The sequence below is a fragment of the Arvicanthis niloticus genome, chromosome 10, assembly GCF_011762505.2.
Source record: "Arvicanthis niloticus isolate mArvNil1 chromosome 10, mArvNil1.pat.X, whole genome shotgun sequence".
NCBI lineage: Eukaryota > Metazoa > Chordata > Mammalia > Rodentia > Muridae > Arvicanthis > Arvicanthis niloticus.
The window spans coordinates 73135082-73152778 of NC_047667.1; the positions used below are offsets into that span (position 1 = coordinate 73135082).

At 39.9% G+C, this 17697-nt stretch overlaps 1 protein-coding gene and 1 pseudogene across 1 annotated transcript; both read left to right on the forward strand.

Annotated features, from left to right (window-relative positions):
• The first annotated feature begins 2434 nt into the window (after positions 1 to 2434).
• On the forward strand, positions 2435 to 5901 carry LOC117716217 (thyroid hormone receptor-associated protein 3-like; annotated as a pseudogene).
• Positions 5902 to 6760: 859 nt separating this feature from the next.
• On the forward strand, positions 6761 to 14000 carry LOC117716218 (serpin B4-like). The gene is made up of 8 exons (XM_034513174.2): positions 6761 to 6852; positions 7431 to 7617; positions 8148 to 8204; positions 9422 to 9544; positions 10252 to 10369; positions 11253 to 11395; positions 11669 to 11824; positions 12411 to 14000. The coding sequence occupies exons 2-8, from the start codon at positions 7456 to 7458 to the stop codon at positions 12813 to 12815; spliced, it is 1164 nt and encodes a 387-aa protein (XP_034369065.1). The 5' UTR covers positions 6761 to 6852; positions 7431 to 7455; the 3' UTR covers positions 12816 to 14000.
• Positions 14001 to 17697: the final 3697 nt, after the last annotated feature.

The following is a 17697-nucleotide window of genomic DNA, read 5'->3' on the forward strand; positions in this document are numbered from 1 at the left end:
ACCTAGTCTGTTAACTTAGGTCTTTTTATAGGAGAGTTGAGTACATTGATATTGAAAGATATTAAAGACAGATGATTATTAATTCCTGTTATGTTTGTTGTTACAGCTGGCATTATGCTAATGTGATTCATTCCTTTGGCTTTGTTGTGAGATGATTAATATCTTATTTTTTCTTTGGTGTATGTACCCTCCTTGTGTTGGAGGTTTTCTTTTAGAATCCTCTGTATGGATGGATTGGTAGATACTTACCATTTTAATTTGGTTTTCTCCTGAAATATTGTGGTCCTCCATCTATGTTGACTGAGAGTTTTACTGGTCATATAAGCCTTGGCTGGCATTTGTCTTCTCTAAGGGTCTGCATGACCTCTGTCCAAACACTACTGATTTTTAGTTTCTCTCTTGAGAAGTCCAGTGTAAATCTGATAGGTCTGACTTTATATGATACTTGGACTTTTTTCCCATGCAACTTTTAGTATTCTTTCTTTGTTCTGTGCATTTAGTGTTTTGATTATTATGTAAAAAGAGGATTTTTTTTCTTTCCTGATCCAATCTATTTGGTGATCTATAGGCTTCTTGTACATTTATGGCCATCTCTTTTCTTAGGTTTGAGAAGTACTCTTCGATGATTTTGTTGAACTTTTCAGGTTCTTTGAGCTGGGAATCTTCACTCTCCTCTATAGCTATTATTCTTAGAGGTAGTATTTACATTGTGTCGGAAATTTCTTGAATGTATTAAGTTAAAAGTTTTTTATGTTTATAATTTTCATTGACACTTCTAAGGAATTTTCTACACCTGAAATTCTCTCTTTTATCTCTTGTATTCTGTTGATGATGCTTGCATATGCAATTCCTGACTTATTTTCTACCTACTTTATTTCAAGGGTTGCCTCCATTTGTGTTTTCTTTATTGTTTCTACTTCTGCTTTTAGGTCTTGGACTGATGTGTTTCATTCCATTCCCTGTTTGATTGTGTTTTCCTGTATTTCTATAAGGGATTTGTTTGTTTCCTCTAAGGGCTTCTACCTGGATACCTGTGTTGTCCTGTATGTCTTTCAATTATTTATTAATATGCTTCTTAAAGGACTCTATTATCCTTATAAGATATGATTTTAGCTCAACCTCCTGATTTTCAGGTGTATTTGTGTATCCAAGGCTTGCTGTTGTGAGAGAACTGAGTTCTGATGATGCCAAAGTATATTGGCTTCTGTTGCTTAAGGTCTTCTGCTTGCCTTTCGCCAATGGTTGTCCCTGGTTTTAGCTTCTCTATCTGGAGCCAGCCTCTTGTGTCCCTGGGTTGCTGCAAACCTCAAAGAAGTAGGCCTTTGGCCCTGGTTGTACCAGACTTCCTGTGAGGCCTTCAGGCTGTGAGGTCCTCACAGGGGTGTGTATACTGCTGACCTGTTACTCTGGCTGCAGCAGCTCTTCTGAGAGGCCTTGAAACTGTGGGATCTTCAGAGAGGCAGACAAGCTCCTATTCTGTTACCCCCAACTGCAGCAGATTTACTGGGAGGCCCCCAGACTCTTGAGTCTTCAGAGGAGCAGCCAAGCTGTTGCCCTGTGTATAGTTGCTTTCCTGGCAGGCCTTCAGACTATAAAGTTTGTTGCCCTGTATGCAGCAGAAATCCAGGGAGGCTTTCAGACTGCTGGTTGTGTTGCCTGCATGCAGAGGAGCTCCTGGGAGGCCTTCATACTGTTGTGTCTTCAAAGGAGCAGATAAGCTGCTGATCATCCCTGTCAGAAGGCACAGGCCAGAAGCAGAGAGTAATTAGGGGGGGGGGGTGTTGGGGGGGTGAAGAGTTTCAAGTCCCCTAGGTTTCTCATGATTATGAGCTGCTGTGGTTGTTTACATGGAGGGAAGGGCTCCCTGTTACCAGTTGCCCTGTATGCACTGGAATTTCTGGGAGGCCTTCAGACTTTGGTGTTTTCAGAGTTGCAGAGAAGCTGGTCCCAATATTTTTTACATGGGTTTGACCCTGACATTTAGTATAGTAACAGGGAAATAAAAAAGAGATTGTGTCTCGACAACTCAGTTGACTCATGTCAGACAGGAAAGATCACTTTTCTAATTATTTTTCATATAAAGTGTTAGAAAGCTGCCATTCAAAGGAACATTTTTGTTTCAATTGTTTTTCTCCTTATTATAATGTCAGTTCAAAATAATAAGTAATTTTTCTCACGTTTTTAAGAAATAAAAAAGTCCAACATAGGTAGCTAGCTTCAGGAAACTTAGGATGTAACTGTGACAAAGAAGAGTATCATGAAAAGGTAAAACAAACAAACAAACAAAAACATAAAACAGTAACAACAACAGGTAGTCACTTTGGCTGGTCAAGAGTTATACCCTGACTGTAGAGAAGCCAGTGGTGCTGCTGGTGTTTTTCTGAGGCAGTTCAAGTTGAACCATTAATTCTACTAAAGTGTCAACTCTTCCAAGATGTCAAAAACAAACAAATCCAAGCCCAGTTCTTGTTCTTCTCACTCAAGATCTGCATCCAGATCTCGGTCTCATTCATTTTCAAAGTCTCAGTCCTGAAGCCAATCTGTCTCTCATTCAAGGAAGCACTGGCTGAGTTCTAGGTATCCTTCCAGATCTTATTCTCCAGCTCAAATCAGAGAACAGAATCACCCCAGAGTGTATCATAATCTAGATTTCTCAGGTCATAGCAGACACTACAGGAGGCCCTATTACCTCTGTGGGTGAAAATGAGACGTTTATCCAGGGGGCCAGTATAACCAAGGTGGCTATGGAAACTGCCATTCCAGTTGGCAGAACTACCAGCAAGCATACAGCCCTTGTCGGGGCCGGTCTTGATATGGGTCCCCAAAGAGAAGGTCAGCTTCACCACTGTAGGAGGAGCTAAGGTAGGAGTAAGGAGAGGAAGAGAAAAAGGAAGAGGAGGAGCCAGGGAGAGCAGAGATGTAGGAAGATGAAAAGCCACACAGGTATGGAGAGCAGTCTCGGTAACAACTTTTATTTAGGTTAGCTAATTGAGATACAACTCTCTTTGTATAGGCATACTGTTATTGATCATTACTAACTATAGATAGCCTTTAGATAATCTAAGCTTGAGAGTCTCATCTGTACCAAGCCCATGTGGTTGGCGAGATGGTCTGGGCACTGCCCAGCCTTGCTAAGACAGTGTGGAAGATTGGCAGAGCCATCTCCCACACTGGCATCTCCTGGGTGGCAAGGCTAGCGTTTCTGTCTGGCCATTTCTAGCTGTGGCACGCACTTGGTTTCTGGCCAAGCAACATGGCAACCAAGCTACGCAGAGCAGCCACAGCCTAGAGAGTCGGCTTGACTGGTGACCAGCTTGACTGGTGCCCTTTTTAAAATAAGTTTTTAAATAATTACTTCAATACACCACGGTCTAAAAGTCATTCTAAAAACTCTGAAAATTCATCCTCTGACAGGTCAAGATGCTCCTCATGCTCTTGGTCGTCCTCCAACTACAGCAGAGTTGAGTCTTCTAAGCGAAAGACTACAAAGAAGAAAAAGTCCTTTTCCAAGGATATCCAGCAATCTGAAGCAGCTGGTGATAACCAGGGAGATGAGGCTGAGGAGCGCACATTCACTGGAGGCACCTCTCAAGATGTAAATGGTTTGGAAGCTCAAAGCCATAGCCACCTGTCACCACTTATGCCACTGGTACTACATCATAGACCTTGGTTTCTGAACTGAGTCCCCTTGAGAGAAGTCCAGCTCTCAAAAGTCCCCTGCTGTTTGTGGTGGTTAGGCAGAGGTCACCAGGTCCTAGCCCTGTGCCAAAACCTAGTCATCCACTTTCTAATCCATCCCAGATTGGCTCATCTAAATCAGTTTGTGCTGGATATAAGTCTGGAGCACACCAAGGTCAATTTGACCATAGTGCTGAGTCTTAGAACCCGTCCCAAAAGAACCCTGTGGGTAAGAGTTCACTAGCCTCTGACTGCATATTGTTCATCTCAGAAAGAAGAAAGCACTGCTTCTGGAGGAGCAGCATTCTCAAAAAGGTATCTGGAAGAGCAGAAAACAGAGAATAGCAAGAAACAAACAAATTCCGATTAAAGAGAAGCTGAAGGAGAAAGGAGGCTTCTCTGATGCTGATGTCAAAATAAAATCTGATCCATTCACTCCCAAAATGGACACTGAGAAGCCCTTCCGAGGCAGCCAGTCCCCCAAAAGGTAGAAGCTCTAGGATGACTTTGAGAAAAAGATGGCTGACTTCCACAAGGAGGAGATGCATGAGCAAGAGAAGGACAAAAGTAAGGGAAGGAAGGAACCAGAGTTTGACAATGACCACAAATTTGTGTCTAAAGTCATATCCAGTGCAAGCAAAACCAGGAGGAAGAGAAGCCAGGCAAGTGGGAGAGCCTGCATGCAGGGAAGGAAAAGCAGAGGAAAGCAGAGGAGCTGGAGGAGGAGCCTTTCACAGAGAGATCCCGAAAGGAGGATCGTGGAGGGTCCAAGAGGAGCGACAGTGGACACAGGGGCTTTGTGCCAGAAAAGAATATCAGGGTGACTGTATACAAGCGGGTCCAGGAGAAAATTTCATCACTTCCCTCAAGGAAGACCTCTGAGAGTGGTACCAAGCTGGAAAACAAAGGCGACTTTTCCTCAGGGAAGTCTTCCTTTTCCATTACTCAGGAGGCCCAGGTTAATGTCCAGATGAACTCCTTCAAGGAGCATCTTGCACAACTCAGTGGCTTATTGGCTCAGGAATGAAATCTTTGTCTGGATCTAGTCCGTAGCAACAAAAAGGAGCAGGAATTCTGTTCCATTTTCCATCACATATATTCCAGCTCAGTCTCAGCGTAGCCCGTCAGAATTGTTTGCCCAGCACAGAGTGACCATTGTTCATCATGTTGAAGAGCATCACGTTGGACCCTCTAGAATGGCATTGCATGACCATTTTACTAAATATCTAAAGAAAGGAAATGAACACGAAGCAGCTAGAAATAAGAAAAGCCCAGAGATACACAGGAGGATAGATATTTCCCCCGGTACATTCAGAAAGTGTGATTTGACTAATGAGGAACTGAAAACTCCACAGGAACCTGGCTACAAGGCTGGGGGAAAATACAGATGATTCTGTTCTTCTTTGACTTGATGTTGACCTTCTTAAAAAATAAATAAATAACTAAATAAATAAATAACAAAAGGAAAGATCTTAAGCAAGGTAAATCAAGAGAGTCAGTGGATTCCAGAGACTCTAGCCACTCAAGAGAAAGATCAACAAGACAGAGAAAACCCCCAAAGGATCAAAGAAGTAGAAGAGGCACTGCAGAGTAGGAGACCAGTCTAGGTACTCCTCCCCCTCCCAGTACCCGTCCCCCTCCCCATACTCCTTCCCCTCCCCCTCTTTCTCCTCCTTCCCTTCCTCTCCTCCTCCTCTTCCTCTTCCTCTTCCTCTTCCCAGTCTTCACATTTCCACAAAGCAGAGGCGTACCCCTAGGAAGCAGAGAAGAAGGAGAGAACCACAGGTTTTGACAAATCCAGATTTGGGACCAAAAACTTCGTGGGTCTGAATGAGAGGGGCAGCAGAGCTTCTCGGGGAACATTTCAATTGCGAGCAAGAGGGAGAGGTTGGGGCAGAGGAAACTATTCTGGTAACAATAACAACAACAGCAACAATGATTTTCAAAAAAGAAGCCAGAAAGAAGAATGAGATCCAGAGAACACACGCTTTTGCAAAAATTATGATTTGCACGATGACCTGGAAGGTGAGGGCAGCAACAAGTGAATGAGCTGAGGCCTTGGACAAGGAGCGTTTCCCCAGGGGCGGGGGCACTTCATGTTCAGACAATTCAGTACCAGCCCCAGGCAGACTCATGACTGGTTCAGTGGGGAGGAGGGAGAGATTGAAGATACTAAGAGTGAGACAGAGAACAGAGGACAGTTTACAGTCCTCAGCAGAGTAGGGGCCACTCTTGATGGAGCCCTTGCCCACAAGACAAAGGCACTGGCAGGGGCTGGTGGAGCTAAACAAGGAGCCTCATGGAGATCCTGAAAACCTCACCCACAACCCACTAGCCACACAGACTCCCACGGCAGCAGAGTGTGTCCCTGGTGATGTCTCACTGGGCATAGGACAAGACGCTGCTATGAGCCTATATCAGGCCCATGTTTCCAGCACACCACACACACTGGGCTCCTGCTGTTGGTGTGTGGGGTGGGGCATGGTAGGGAGAAGGAGGTTGATGCTTGGACATTGTTTTGGTTTTCTAGTCCCAGCCCCCACTACATACCCAATGAGAAACCAAGTTTTCTTAATTTCATGTCATTTGGAACTAAATGGGAATTTGGTTTTCAGTCTCTTCCTATCCTGAGTTTATTTAAAAATCTTTATAAAACAACAATAACAACAACAACGATAACATATGTTCCCCAGAATCTTCATGATCACTTGGAACTAGAAATAGAACTTTTTTTCTCTATGCATAGAGTAATTGATAGAGAATTTGACAGAACTAATGAAATTGTTAAAAGCAATCCAACAGTTCAAAATAAGGTAATTGGGGGTGTCATACAGAATAGAGTTGTCAGGTTAAAAGTTTAAAGTATTATCATTGCTATTGGAAAAGTGTCTGTGTGCATTTCAGATGAGTCAGCAGCTGATAAGAGTTACAAAACATGAATCATGTGACCTATGGGACTAGGAAGAACAGTGGTAGGCTCTGAAGCCAGCCTTTCTCACAAATTTGCATACTTAAAGGTCTAACCTGGTTATGAAATCTGAAGTTGATTTACTTGAAATACCACTGAAATGACAAGGCAGCAGCGGTAAGAGGAGAGGTATAAATTCCAGATCTCAGCATCAGCCACACACAGGCTCCTCTCCTTTCTGCCCACTCCTGCCTTCAGAAACACAAGTAAGTGCTTCCAGCTGCTATTGATGAACAGAATGAACTATGTTTGAGGATATCAATGCTGTGTTTTACATCATGTGTATGTGACACTTTGCCTGATTGTACTTCTCTTGATCTACAAAGGAAAAGTTAAATGCCTCCTTCACTTAATTTGTTATTTGTCAAAGTAATTTATTTTCATTTAAACATATGCATCTTTCGAAGCATGTAGGATTTGTGTCTGGAAACAGCAGAATCTTAAAGGAAAGTTGATAGATGATTTTGGACACCTAGCCATGCAAAAGCTTCAGGAATCTTTATCTTGGTATTCACTTGAAACCTTTCCACCCAAAACTAGCACAGATAGTGAGGAAGGAAAAATAAAAGGATTCTCTACTTGATGTTCGCAAACTCTTAAAGACTCTGACATTCATGCATTCTAGATATGAGATCTACATTGCAGAAGGCTTTAAACTAATAATATCATATTTCCCCGAATATGATAATGAAAGTATATCATTTTATTTATGAACAGATCATTACAGAGTGATGCTTTTTTAGTGAAGTCATTCTAACCTTTTGTTGACTTTATGCTGTTCTAGGACTTTAAGGTCACACTAAGCCACCATGCATTTGTTTGCTGAAGCCACTACTAACTTCACACTTGAGATGTACAGGCAGCTCAGAGAATCAAAGGACAACATCTTCTATTGCCCTGTCAGCATGATGACAGCACTAGCCATGCTCCAGCTTGGAGCCAAAGGAAACACTGAACAACAAATTGAGAAGGTAGGTCTGAGCTGCATTTTGTTGACTAGTTTGAACTTGTCTCACTCTGTCAGTGTTCAGGTAAATGACTACGAAACTTGACGCCTGAGATGAAGAACATGATCCTGAGTAGGCACTGCCATGACTGTGAAAATGGAACTATGGGAGGAAAACCCCCTTCCCAAACTCGGTCCAGGTACATCCTGATATCCTTCAAGTGCCAGACTGCAATAATTGACCTCAAGTGTCCCACAAGAAATTATCTTAAACTGTAGAGACTATTGATTCAAGCAATGAATTGTCTCAAATCTGAGGGATGTAAATTGAGTTCTTATGTAAATACTAACTGGATGGGCATTTATTTATGTGAATGGTGATAAATCAGTTTTATGATGTTTCATACAAAGTCTTGCACAAATATTTAGAGTATATTTTTCCAAATTTTTAAGGTATTTGCCTTTATTTTTCAGGGGTTTGTTCTATTTTTGGTTCCTTGGATTTAAACAGAACTTTAAGTGAACTTTTCTTGTTACACTTAATGTCTCTCCCAGGTTCTTCAATTCAATGAAACCACCAAGAAGACAACAGAAAAATCTACAGACTGCCATGTAAGTGCAGGGTACCTCATGCCTAGAAGACCTTCAGATTTTTGACAGCATTATAATTGAAAGTGAGCGTTTAACATTTAAAAGAATGAGTCTGTAGGGCAATCTCCAAGCAAAAGAGACTTGGATGTAGAGTAATGTCACGTTTCTTTCTCATAGTCATTATGTCATTAACTACAGAGGTCAGTATTGGATGGAGAGGAGGATGGCCTAGATTCAGCTCTAGCTCTGCCCCTCACATTGGGGACCATGAATAAAGCTCTGCCCTGATGCACTGGGACTACATTCTAGCAAAGTGGGAGTAAAAAGGAATATGATTCAACATATACAAACACAAAAATGTCTGCCTTGCTAAAAGTAAGAAACCATATGGATGTTAGACAAGATTATTGCAAGAAAAGAATAATTGTCAGTATCTCAATAATGTTACTAAAACAATTTTATCGTAAGTCAACAATTGGATTAAGAGAAATAAGTGTATATGCATATATTAAGAGAAATAAGCATTCTTGGAAAATGAATATTATCACACCCATATGTGTGTAGAGGCTTAACCATGCTACCTTCTTAGCAGGAAAAGAGATTCTGATTCAAACTTAGATTCAAAATCTGGCCCTGTATTATCACTTTGAAGAGATCATTAAATTCTCTAAACTGTTTTGTCTTTATCTGGACTGTATTCAGACTGACATTACTTACATGCAGTCCAGTCCTTAGATAAATCATGGGCATAGGCTATCTTATACAGAGAGACTATCCGCCATGAGAGAAGAGCCATTAATCACAGTCAGCTTCTCTTAGACAATACCATTAAAGGAGATAGATAGAGATAGATAGATAGATGGATAGATACATATTCATATACATATATCTACAGTCTGCATATAATAATATATTTTAATTAGGCAAACAGTATAACCATATATTGGTGACTGTTAGAAATGATTTGTGATCTATAGCTTTGAAGAGCTTAAGCCAAAACAACTGAAAAGTATGCATATTTAGTTCAAAAGATGGAAAACTGGATTATGTGAAAAAAAGAAAAAAGTCATTTCTGAAAGAAGTTGAATGTAAACTCTGCATATTTAAGATAAAATATAATAAATATGAAAAAATATTCAAATACTTATTATTGATTACATCTGCTTGGGTATTTATTTTGTGGGTTTATTAATTGTATTAGCAGAGTAATTCCATGAACACTTTTTTTGACATTGAAGGATAAAGAAAATGTCCATGAACAATTTCAAAAGCTTATGACTCAATTAAACAAATCCAATGATGCTTATGACCTGAAGGTTTCCAACGGTATCTATGGAGCTAAGGAATTCACATTTCTCCAGGTAAGTTGTACCTGGCATTGATTCCTTTAAACTGCATCCTAGGTCTTACATATATGAATGGCCATACAGGAAAGTGAGGCCAGGTAGGTTCAGTTAGGAAGCCCTTGCTCACAGAGAAAGTTTCATAGACAAAATTGTAACCTACTGGATTGTCAAAGAGCCTGGGGATTTATGTGTGAAGAATAGGCTTGGCAACTCTTCCATGAGAGAATGTAGATCACCAGAACTTCTCATGAGATGTTAGTAATGAACCAGCACTGACATGATCACAGAGATTATGACAGGAGATATCTACATTGAGGAGGATGTTTCTGGAATGGGCAGGCTTGGGGAAATCCTGGAGAGAGCTGGGGAGGGAGCAGATAATATAGCACTTCCTTCACTGATCAAAGGAGAATTGCCATGGTTGAACGAAGTGGTAGGATAGCTCCTCAGGCAATCAGCTCTCTCAGGAGAATTTACAATGCAATTTGCAAGTAAGGCCCTCTTTTCCACCTGCCATCTTCCAGATGCTATATTAGTATAAGGTTGCCTTCAGTTCACTGTGTTCTCAAATTGCCTACACATTACCTGAGGAAACATCCTCATGTTCAGAGCCTAACAGTTGCCATCAGGGTCAACAATCAGATTATACTATCATCACAACGAATGAAATTTTTAGTGATGTCATGTTGTTCTTAACTTTTTGGTTCCTTCACATCTCAAAGACATTTTTGGAAGACATTAAGGAATATTACCAAGCTAACGTGGAATCTCTTGATTTTGTACATGCTGCAGAAGAAAGCCAAAAGAAGATTAATTCCTGGGTGGAAAGGCAAACAGATGGTAATTATGGGAGGGTCTCTGGAGGAAGCACCTGAGATTAGGGATGGTCTCCATAAATATGAAGTAAGCCAAGAAGAAGTATGGAGAAGTTGGCAGAAAGTCAATGAGTTTAAGTACAACAGGAAATTTGTTACATATGGCTCATTTAGACATATCTTTGAGAATCTGTATCCTTCACCCAGACATATTATCATATCATATCATATCAATCATATCAATATTAAGTTGCAGGAAATTCTGGAAAACTAGGAGTAAATGTTAGAAAAAGTCCCATTCTCTTTTGCCAGTCAGAAAAGCAAGACACTTGTTGTCACCACAGCTGGATCTCAGACCATACCTCAACCCTAACACTTTAAAAGGATTTATCACATTGTCTTTGACACCTAGCAGAGAGATCACTGTAGATGCCTATTCTATATCTCATCTCTGTTTATAGGTCAAGAATGAAGCAATCAAATGTGAAAGCTAACAGGAGGACACAGCAGGACTGGTGTCTGATATTACCAGGAATGTACTTCAGACTATAGAATCCATGTCATTTGTAGAAAAGAACAAATCAAGTTTTGGGTAGAAGGCTAGAAGACGAAGGAAAAGAGTTAGGTTGGCAGTGTAGATCTAAAGATGTATCAGTATTGACTGTGAGTTGTCCATAATCACCCAGACTGAAAGCCCCACAGCCTGTCCTGTGACAAGAACTAATGTGTCCATCACAGGTAGCTCACAAAACACTTCAAGGAAGGCTACTTCTTATGAACACATCAACAATTTCTTCATGTAATGACCTGGGTGAACAGTGATCAGTGATCAATGGTGAACTCTTGTAAAGCATCCTCCAGAAAAGCTCCTGGTACTGATGAGAGACACTTTGTTCTTTCCCTTGAAGGAAAAATCAAAGACTTATTTCCTAGTGGAAGCCTGAGCAGTAGCACTATACTGGTTCTGGTGAACGCAGTGTATTTCAAAGGACAATGGAATCACAAATTTGATGAAAAGCAAACCACAGAAGAAAAGTTTTGGCTGAATGAGGTAATGTTGGCAATTTACGTACATAAAGTCCTATGATGATGTGTGGATGATTTTAATTTAAATAGATGTGATGCCACGAAGTCAAAAATAAAATATATCATGTGTTTTATTTTTGTATCTAAACTAGGAATAACTAAAGAAACTTTTGCCTAGGCTTTAGAAAATGTCAGTGTTATGTCTTCAAAGGATGCTAATTTGTTTCGTATTTCTACAATATCATCTGTGCTGTTCTAGGTCTCAGTTGATAGCATTTGATCGCCTGATTTATTGCAGAACACAAGCAAACCTGTCCAGATGATGAAACAAAGAAACAAATTTAACATCAACTCTCTGGAGGATGTACAGGCCATGGTTGTGCAACTACCATTTGAACAAGAAGAGCTAAGTATGTTCATCCTGCTGCCAGTGGAGATTAATGGTCTGAAGAAGGTAAGGCTTGTGTCTCATTTTCTTCCTTCTATTACTTGATTTGTTCCTAATGTATCGAATTCAATTAAGACACTAAAAAAATAGTTAAACATGACTATAATGAAAAATTTAAAGTGAGATAATGTGTTTCATCCTGTAATATATGTATTTTAAACACAGCCTGATCACACTGCATGCTTGCCTAATCAGGAATTAAACAGAGTAATGAATATTAAATATCAGCACGATGCCACTAATATGAAATAAGTCAAACCTTGTTGAAAGAAATATATAGCATTGTAGAAAGTGTTTATAAATATTTGGAAATAAAAAACAGGGCATTGGATGATATCTATAAAATGTAATAGAATGTACGGATAGCTGGCTGGGAGCTTAAACAGTAATGTACACAGTTAATTTTGTACAAAACAATGATTCTGGGTTTTGGATAATAGAAATGAAATCTAACGTTAAATTATCTAAACCAACAATATCTAAACCCAATAATCAATACTCACTTATTCCTAAAGATTACACTTTAATTTGTGGTTCATATACGTTGTATCTTATAGCAATCATGGCCATCTCTTTTCTTCCACTTTTGTAGCTTGAAGAACAACTCACTGCTGACAAGTTGCTGGAGTGGACAAACCCAGAGAACATGCACATGACCGATGTGTATTTATCTTTGCCTCGTTTCAAACTGGAAGAGAAGTATGACCTCCCAGGTCCATTGGAACACATGGGGATGGTCGACGCCTTCAATCCACAGAAGGCTGACTTCTCAGGCATGAGCAGCACTCAAGGTCTCCTGGTGTCTAATGTTTTACACAAGTCCTTTGTGGAGGTAAATGAAGAGGGTGCAGAAGCTGCTGCTGCCACAGGGGTGGAAGTCACTGTAAGGTCAGCGCAGATAACAGAAGATGTCTGTTGTGATCACCCTTTCATATTCATCATCAGGCATAACAAGACCAACAGCATCCTCTTCTTTGGCAGAATGTCTTCCCCTTAAGGGCAGTGGCCCAGCCATGTGTTTAGAAATGTTAACAAAGTTCTGCATCTAATTATGGCCTGGAAACAAAAGTCTCTCTTACTTCATTCTGCTTCCCATCTCAGAGTCCCTGCTAAGAGTGCATTGGTTGGGCCAGGAAAGCTCTATTATCTCTATTTTCCTTTATTTTCTTCTTCTTTTCTATACATCCATACATTCAATATGTATTCATCCACACATACAGAGAAATTAATATAATTTCTCTGGAGGAAAATGTTCAACAAAAAGATGAAGAGATGTTTTAATATAGTTTCTTCTAATCTAGCATGTATCTGTGGCCTGTGTTAAGTGAGCTGGAGAAAATACCTTTTTTTAAAACTGATTAATATAAACACCTACATTGCTTAAGGAGATATCTGAACACTTCATCAGCTTATAAATGTTGTGATTTTACAAAATATATTTTCAATAAAATAATGATCTTGTCAACCTATTCATTACATTATCGTCCTTTCTACTACAAGATGTCAGTCATTCAGGAGGAATATGGAGGGAATGTTAAAAGCAAATTCATCTATGCTAAATCTGGGATTGTGTGTGAACACATTTCTTTTTTTTAAGTGAATCTTTATTTTAGGTCACACAAAGCAATAGATTTTATTAAAACATCTTTATACACATGACATTATGCCTTGTTCTCATTGCTACCCTCCCTCTCTGAGCTCCCCAGTGTCACTTATCTCCTGCCAACTGATTTCCTTCCTCCCACAGTTAGTCCCTATTTTTTTTTATTTATTTTTTATTGGATATTTTATTTATATTTCAGATGCCATCCACTTTCCCCATTTCCCCTCCCTAGAAAACCCCTATCTCATACCCCCTTCTCCTTTTTTGCTTTTATACAATTTTTTAATGCAAACCAAGGGCTTTATAAGTTTGGTAATGCTCAATATCAATCAGAAGTGTAACCTAATACCCAACCTAGATATATCAACTATCTTTGACTGGCAGAGACATGTGAATATCTGCCTCCATGTCTGGCCTCCCTCTCTCTTTCTCTCTCATCACCTAGCTCCTCCTCTCCTTCTCCTCCTCCTCTCCTTACTCCTCTTCTCTGTACTCCTCCCACCTTAGCTCCTCCTACATATCACCCTTCCTGTTAAAATAAAACTTTTCTCAAAACACAGTTAGAGCATAACTACACCAATTTATGTCAGTAAGGTGCAAGATAGACCTAATACCCAGTCCATCATTTTGTTGACTAAGCAGAACCTCTGTCATCTCTCATAAATAAAAGACTTAGTTCTGAACCTGGCTTTTTTTTTTTCTTGACTTTAGAATGAATGTCAGCTGAAAACGATCCTCTCAAATGTTTTCTCTCAAAGTAAATAGCAAGGATTGGCTATGAGACTATAAGTTTTCAACCCCATCAGAAATCCAGAATGACTGAGTTAACTGAGATTATGTGAAGCGCAAAGAATAGCTTCTAAAACAGCCAATTTATATAGACCGCTGGACACCTGGACAGTCCCTATACTACAGAATGTTGGAGCATCTGATCTTCAGCCTTCTGGCCCAGGATCATCTGACAGACCTAGTGGTGCAGAATTATTAAGGGCTGATTACTCTGTCTTGGCAGATATAATCAGTCGACTATTCTGCAAGTGTGTCCTTTTCTGGACAGTATTTTGTCTGTAGATGGAAAGAGGCAATTCTTGCCTAGTGGCTGTCTCACCACAATTGGAATAACTCCAAAGATGCTCAATTTCTTCTTGGAATCCAAGACAGGAAGCTGTCAGGAGCAGACAGGTCTCTAATCAAAATGAACATTAATACGGAAATATTTGTAACATCAATTCTGTGGATTTCTGATGTTTTGAAAACCAACTATTTATGTAAGGCAATCTGGACTGTTGTCTGTTAACTCCTCTCAGCTATTTCTAAAGAAAATATAGAAAACACCCTAACAATAAACTCAAAGCCATGAATTTGCTATAGGCCCTTAACTCACAGGCTAACCATCTCAAATAAGTTAAAAAATTTAAAGAAGGACTGGGTCTAAGCCTTGTATTTCTAAATGTGTTATACAGGTGCAATGCCTATGGTAGTAACAATATTCATCTCACTTTTATATTTATAAGAAGCTCGTACCAATGAAAACCTTAAATTTGAAATCAAAGTAAATTTTGTACCATTTAAGAAATTATAACTTCATCTTAATAACAATTATACATATTTCTAACAGTAAGTTATGGCTATGCAATAAATCCTAGCTAATCCTCCCTGTTCCACCAAAACCACTACTTTTCCCTAGAAAGACAGCCCAATATTAATCACCTTAGTCCCCAAGCCCAGGGAATTGGGGTGCTGACTCTTCATTAACTTCTACAAGCTGATTATGGGTGTTGAGATATTAGAAGAGGGGTTGGGGGAAGAATAAATTGATAAGCCTCTGACTCTGTGTCTTCACTGCATCCAGCTAGAATTCCAGGACATCAGAGGTTCGAGCAGGTCTGCTCAGCTTGCCTGATGAGTAGATATACCAAGGCTATGTATTCTGCAATATACAATTCTCAAAACAAATTTTAGTATCAAGATAATTGTTTGTTTGAATTCTAGAACCTAGTTTTCTGGCGGCCTGCCTCTATCATGTCTAATCCATATAATTCTGGGCGTTTCTATAAAGGTGTGCTCCCACCATCCTCCCATTTTCGCCTCCCTGTTCTCAAATTCCTCAACACTAGGGAATCCAATCTTTCAGGCACCAAGGCCCTCCACTTCCACTGATGCCTAACCTCTTACCCGCTCCTCCAATTAGTATGAGGGTGTGCTCCCACCATCCTCTCATTTCCACCTCCCTGCTCTTGAAATTCCCCAACACTAGGGAATCCAAACTTTAAGGTACCAAGGCTGTCCATTTCCACTGATGCCTGGCAAGACCACCCTCAACTACCTATACAGGTGGAGCCATGAGTCCCTCCTTTTGTGTTTTCGGGCTGGAGATTTTAGAATGGCTACTCCAGCTTGTTTCTTTTTATTTTTATTTTTATTTTTTTTTGTTTTTTTTTTTTTTTTTGGTTTTTTTTTTTGTTTGTTTGTTTTGGTTTTTTTGTTTTTTTTTTTCTTTTGTTTTTCAAGACAGGGTTTCTCTGTGTAGTCCTGGCTGTCCTGGACCTCACTCTGTAGACCAGGCTGGCCTGGAACTCAGAAATCCGCCTGCCTCTGCCTCCCAAGTGCTGGGATTAAAGGTGTGTGCCACCACCGCCCGGCCCTCCAGCTTGTTTCTTAGGATCATTTGCTTGAAAAATTGTTTTCCAGCCTTTTACTCTAAGGTAGAGTCTGTCTTTGTACTGAGGTGGGTTTCCTGTATGCAGTAAAATGCTGGGTCCCGTTTATGTATCCAGTCCATTAGCCTATGTCTTTTAATTGGGGAATTGAGTCCATTGATGTTAAGAGATATCAAGGAACAGTGATTGTTGTCTCCTGTTATTTTTGTTATTAGAGGTAGAATTATCTTTGTGTGGCTATCTTCTTTTGGATTTGTTGGAAGAGGATTACTTTCTTGCTCTTTCTAGGGTATAATTTCCCTATTGGAGCTTTCCTGCTAGTATCCTTTGTAATGCTGGGTTTGTGGAAAGATATTGTGTAAATTTGGTTTTGTTGTGGAATATCTTGGTTTCTCCATCTATGGTAATTGAGAGTTTTGCTGAGTATAGTAGCCTGGGCTGGCATTTGTGTTCTCTTAGGGTCTGTATGACATCTGTCCAGCATCTTCTAGCTTTTATAGTATCTGGTGAGAAGTCTGGTGTAATTCTGATAGGTCTGCCTTTATATGTTACTTGGCCTTTTTCCCTTACTGCATTTAATATTCTTTCTTTGTTTTGTGCACTTGGTGTTTTGATTATTATGTGATGGGAGGTATTTCTTTTCTGGTCTAGTCTATTTGGCCTTCTATAGGCTTCTTGTATGTTTATGGGAATCTCGTTCTTTAGATTAGGGAAGTTTTCTTCTATAATTTTGTTGAAGATATTTATTGGCCCTTTAAGTTGGGAATCTTCACTCTCATCTATACCTATTATCCTTAGGTTTGGTCTCCTCATTGTGTCTTGGATTTCCTGGATATTTTGTGTTAAGAACTTTTTGCATTTTGCATTTTCTTTGACAGTTGTGTTAATATTTTCTATGGTATCTTCTGCACCTGATATTCTCTCTTCTATCTCTTGTATTCCGTTGGTGATGCTTGTGTCTATGACTCCTGATTTCTTTCCTAGGTTTTCTATCTCCTGCGTAGTCTCCCTTTGTGATTTCTTGATTGTTTCTACTTCCATTTTTATGTCCTGGATGGTTTTGTTCAATTCCTTCACCTGTTTGGTTATATTCTCTTATAATTCTTTAAGGGATTTTTGTGTTTCCTCTTTAAGAGCTTCTACTTGTTTACCTGTGTTCTCCTCAAATTCTTTGAGAGTGTTATTTATGTCCTTCTTGAAATCCTCTATCATCATGATTAGAAGTGATTTTAAATCTGAATCTTGCTTTCCTAGTGATATGGGGAATTCAGGACTTTGTTGTGTGGGAGAACTAGGTTCTAATGATGCCAAGTACCCTGGGTTGCTGATGCTTATGTTCTTGAGCTTGCCTTTTGCCATCTGTATCTCATTAGTGCTACCTGCCCTGTCTCTGACTGGAGCCTGTCTTTCCTATTTTCTTGGTTGTATCAGAATTTGTGGTGTGGGTGTAACTATTGGAGTAAGCGCTGGGACCCAAAATCTGCTCAGTGCTCAAGCTCAGACAGGATACTGCCCAAGTTAGAGCACCTAGGATCCCTGCTTCCTTTGGGTTCTTGGAGATTGGGGGCAGAGCTGCCACCCAAGATCTGCTCACTGCTCTGGCCCAGACCAAAAGG

What these genes read in the sequence shown, in the direction of transcription:
- LOC117716218 (XM_034513174.2), top strand. Translation starts at nt 7,456, where the DNA reads ATGCATTTGTTTGCTGAAGCCACTACTAACTTCACACTTGAGATGTAC. An exon ending in GGTGGAAAGGCAAACAGATG is followed by an intron (nt 10,370 to 11,252) that starts GTAATTATGGGA and finishes TTTCCCTTGAAG; the next exon opens with GAAAAATCAAAGACTTATTT. An exon ending in AGATTAATGGTCTGAAGAAG is followed by an intron (nt 11,825 to 12,410) that starts GTAAGGCTTGTG and finishes CCACTTTTGTAG; the next exon opens with CTTGAAGAACAACTCACTGC.